At 39.6% G+C, this 3,948-nt stretch overlaps 1 protein-coding gene across 1 annotated transcript; it reads right to left on the bottom strand.

Moving 5' to 3' along the window:
- Positions 1-609: 609 nt before the first annotated feature.
- LOC149639819 (uncharacterized protein F54H12.2-like) lies at positions 610-1,164 on the bottom strand. The gene has a single exon (XM_089850821.1). The coding sequence runs from the start codon at positions 1,162-1,164 to the stop codon at positions 610-612; it is 555 nt and encodes a 184-aa protein (XP_089706947.1).
- Between the last annotated feature and the right edge of the window lie 2,784 nt (positions 1,165-3,948).

The following is a 3,948-nucleotide window of genomic DNA, read 5'->3' as shown; positions in this document are numbered from 1 at the left end:
CCCCCAGCGCGAGGACCGGCCGCGCATGCGCGTGTGTAGGAAATATTTACCGCGCACGTGTGTAGGAATAAATTTGCGCCCGATTTGAACAAGAAAAACACACACACATTTAAATTTAAAAAAACTTTATTGAAAATCTCTTGTACATAAATTTCCGATATCATTTTATCATTGAAATTCTTATCTTTTACAAATTTTAAGCAATTGTCATACATTTTAATACCTCTACATGTCATACATTTTAATACCTCTACATCTATACAGTGAAAAATAAATACAGTACCCGCCACATGTCCGACTGGAATTTCCTTGAAATTGTTTTGAATTAAAAGTTACGGTAACACTATTTCTTTCTACGAAATCGTTGAATTGAAACATGTCCGGTGGGTTTCCAAAACTATCAAAGAACTCTGTATTTTTGTTACTAGAAAAGTAGATAGTCCAATGTTCTCCGTTGGTATCCCACATTCCCGTATTCACGATATATAGGGAAGGGAAAGATTTGACAGTTTTAGGTAACATATCCGCGGCGAAAACACCGCGAAAAAGATCCTTGGTGAATTTATCCCTTTCCATAATTCTAGTTATTTGTATAGTGTCCATAATCTTCTAGTTGTAATCGTATATGACAGTTCTATTCTTATCAATCTCAACCAAATTCTGAAACTCAGAGTAATATAAAACTGTGATAGTCTGGGGCAAGTCTTTGGCGAATTTTAATTCCAATTGAAGATTACCATTCCTTATCAACTGAAATTGAGAGGTCAAACTATTAAGGTCGGGGCTTAAATCAAAAGCGAATATGCAATTCCCATTGGGGAATTCCTCTCGTGAAATAAAGTTCCCCTCGTCCAATAACCATTGAGAGGTTTGGGTAAAGAGATTGGTATAAGATCTCATATACTGACCACCTGAAAAGTTTGGGGTAAGGGGTTTATGCGGAACACTCGCTCCGTCGAGGTACAGCGCAATATGATTTAAATCAAAAGGTTGAAAATTGAAAGGAGACTTTCCGTAATCACCCAAATACGCATTTTGATCTACAAGGGCGAAAAGAACTCTTTTGGGTAGTTGACCCATGAATAAATTATCTCTAACGCAAATTTTTGTACCGCTATTAATTGAGAAAGAGTTGCATTCCGTACGAATAATCGGGTATTTCATAGTTGCCAGTTTCAGACATTTAGCGAGGGCGATTCACACTTCCGATGGTAATTTTACTTTACGGACATACAAGGATGCTACCTCGTAAACCACTTTCCATTTAACTGCACCGGCTGCCTGCACGCAAAATTCGTTTGGACTTTTAACAAACCTGAATTTGAGATCCGTTAAATTTGGGAAGTGTCGGGGTTGTTGACAAAGATCCAAGTGTACAGTTCCTACCATATCTATTGTCCCTTTTCTAGCGAAGGCCGCCCTTGTTTTAAACCCTTCGCTATCGTCCAACACGTCAAATTTACCAGCAGTGTCCTTGTTAAACATGGAACTGGTAAGAAAACTGGTTTTGGCAGGTCCTCCGAACGTCACCGCCGTTTGAAACATGGCCTTGTAAGGGTAGTTTTGCGGTGATGGTGTAACGGATCTCTCTTGAGCCGAAAGGTGTACTTCACTGAGAAGACTATGCAGGAAGTTATTTACTGGTCCAACTTTGTCCGCTGCTGCTGGGATTGTTTTTCCATCTGACGGGTCGACAATCCTAACTTGAATATGTAGTAAAGTCTTGGACAAGTCCAAATACGCGTCGGAACTGCCAGCCACGGTAATCGTGATTGTCGAATTTTCGTTAATGTTAGAGATGGGACTGTATTCGACCCATTCTCCACTCAGAATGCTGGTATTGGTAAGGGGTACGTCGAAAAGTTCAACTTCGGAGCTGACAGACCCATGCGAATCGGGATGGATCTATCAAAAGACGGAGAGTATCCTTTCCAACGAACTAGCTTCTCGAGCATTCCGTCAGATCTGTGACGCTTCCTCAAGATCTTTTCTATTTTAAACACGCTAGAATTCAGGTCTTTACCCACTTTCTGTAATTGCCCCTTGTAAAAAATACCCGTGATTGGTTCTGAATTCAAATCCTGGATCTTATACACCGGTGGACTGCGAGCTAGTCTCTCCACCACTTTGAAAAGTTCTTCCGACCACGTGGGCAGGTAACTCTTCTCAAAAACATTCTTATGTTTACTTATCCGAACTACGTCACCAATATCGAAAGGATACTTTAATGGATGAGAGAAGTCTAAATCACCGTAGAGGTTTCCCCATGCACGTCTCGATGTTTCCGGTGTAGGTATTGTTTTCCGTGAAATACCGGTGCATGCGACTTTTTAGGGTTCTGTTAAACCTTTCGACTATCGTAGCTTTCTGTTCGGAATTCGGGGCAAAGAACTCAATCCCCCTCCTCTTCAATTCCTTTTGCACATCTCTGCATATGAATTCATTGCCGTGGTCACTTTGAACTCGCCTCGGTGATCGCCCCGACTCTAGAATGGCCCAAAAACTTTAAGGATGGTTGGTCCTTTCTTGTCCTTGGTTGCCACCACAAAGGCGTACTTGCTGAAAGCGTCAATGCAGCATAGAAGGTATCTAAATCCTTTATTGTGGCGAGTTATGCTCTTCAAATCGGCTAAATCAATCTGCCACAGTTCATCAATTCCATAAACTATTGTCCTATTCCTGGGAAAGTTTTTTCTAGCATTTCTGTGTACCGTATACGTGTCCTGAGTTTTCAGAAACGCTTCCACGTCTTTTACCGTAACCTTTAAGCCATCCTCCTTAGCGGCTCGGTATAACCCGAGAACACTCCCGTAGGAACCAGGGTCAGAAACCTTGGAATAAATTTCTTTAAGTCTATCCATTAAGAGTACAGTTTGTTACACTGTGATAATGCCAGAAGACAAAATCGCTAACCTCTATAATTAGGAATATAGCAATTACTAAAACCACAGTTAAAATTTTAGGAGATTTAAATAGTGTGTCTACTAGGTGGGCTAACGCCACAAAAGTGCCCACTTGATTATCACAACCTTCCATATCAAGATACTTAAAATAAGTGAAACGTGGAATATAAATGAAGCGTATTTTATTGGAAAACAAATGCTACAAGTTTATCCAATTTCTGAAACCTTCACCAGTCTGGGATGGGAGATAATAATCCTCCTTCTCCACTTTTTCTCTCTTCGCTTCACTTTTTTCAGGTGGGGTTAAGTCTGTTTTTCTAATTTTAATTAATGTTCTTGGTACATTAGCCGTATACAAAAGTTGGTAAAACTGTGAGGCGCCAATGGCGGGCAACCGTTTTTTAGAACTCGTCGCAGTATATGTTAATAAATCAATTATATTGGAACCGACGATTTTACGATTCTCATATATTAATTTTCCGGTGTGCGTCCATTTTATTTTTGATATACGGTCTATCCATTTGTACAAGTTCAAACAATCGGCTGCGCTATAGGGAGGAACCGAAGAGATGATTTCGGAACTCCAATTCTGGTTTTTCGCAGGTTTCACTTTCTTCCTTTTCGCTGTTTTATTAATTTCCCTCGAAAGTACGTGATTATATCTTAATAATTTATCGGTATCATTTAATTTAGTATCGTTAATGATAGATTTCAACTTATCATCCTTATCCAACTCCATTGAAGTGTCGACTTTTAAACCACTATTCGAATTTTACCTATTATACGTGTCCTCAGAAAATAATAAAATTTTTCGTGCCATTTTTTTCTTTCTTCTTACTTTAGAGCTCGACTTATAGCCGCGCCTGCTACCGAACTAATGATAGATAATAAAGGGCCAAGAATCAATGGGATGAACCCGCCTTTTTGAATTAATAATTTCTTCTTTTTTGAATAAGGTATGTTAGATGTAACTCTTCTTATAACGTGTCGATGTTTCATCAACCGCTTCTTCTCATCCTCTGAAAGAGGGACATTGCCTTGTAGG

This window comes from Phalangium opilio, unplaced genomic scaffold (assembly GCF_054372755.1).
Source record: "Phalangium opilio isolate 3A_F unplaced genomic scaffold, DU_Popi_V2 ptg000094l_1, whole genome shotgun sequence".
In the NCBI taxonomy this organism is placed as follows: domain Eukaryota; kingdom Metazoa; phylum Arthropoda; class Arachnida; order Opiliones; family Phalangiidae; genus Phalangium; species Phalangium opilio.
This window is presented reverse-complemented; position numbering and strand designations above follow the sequence as displayed.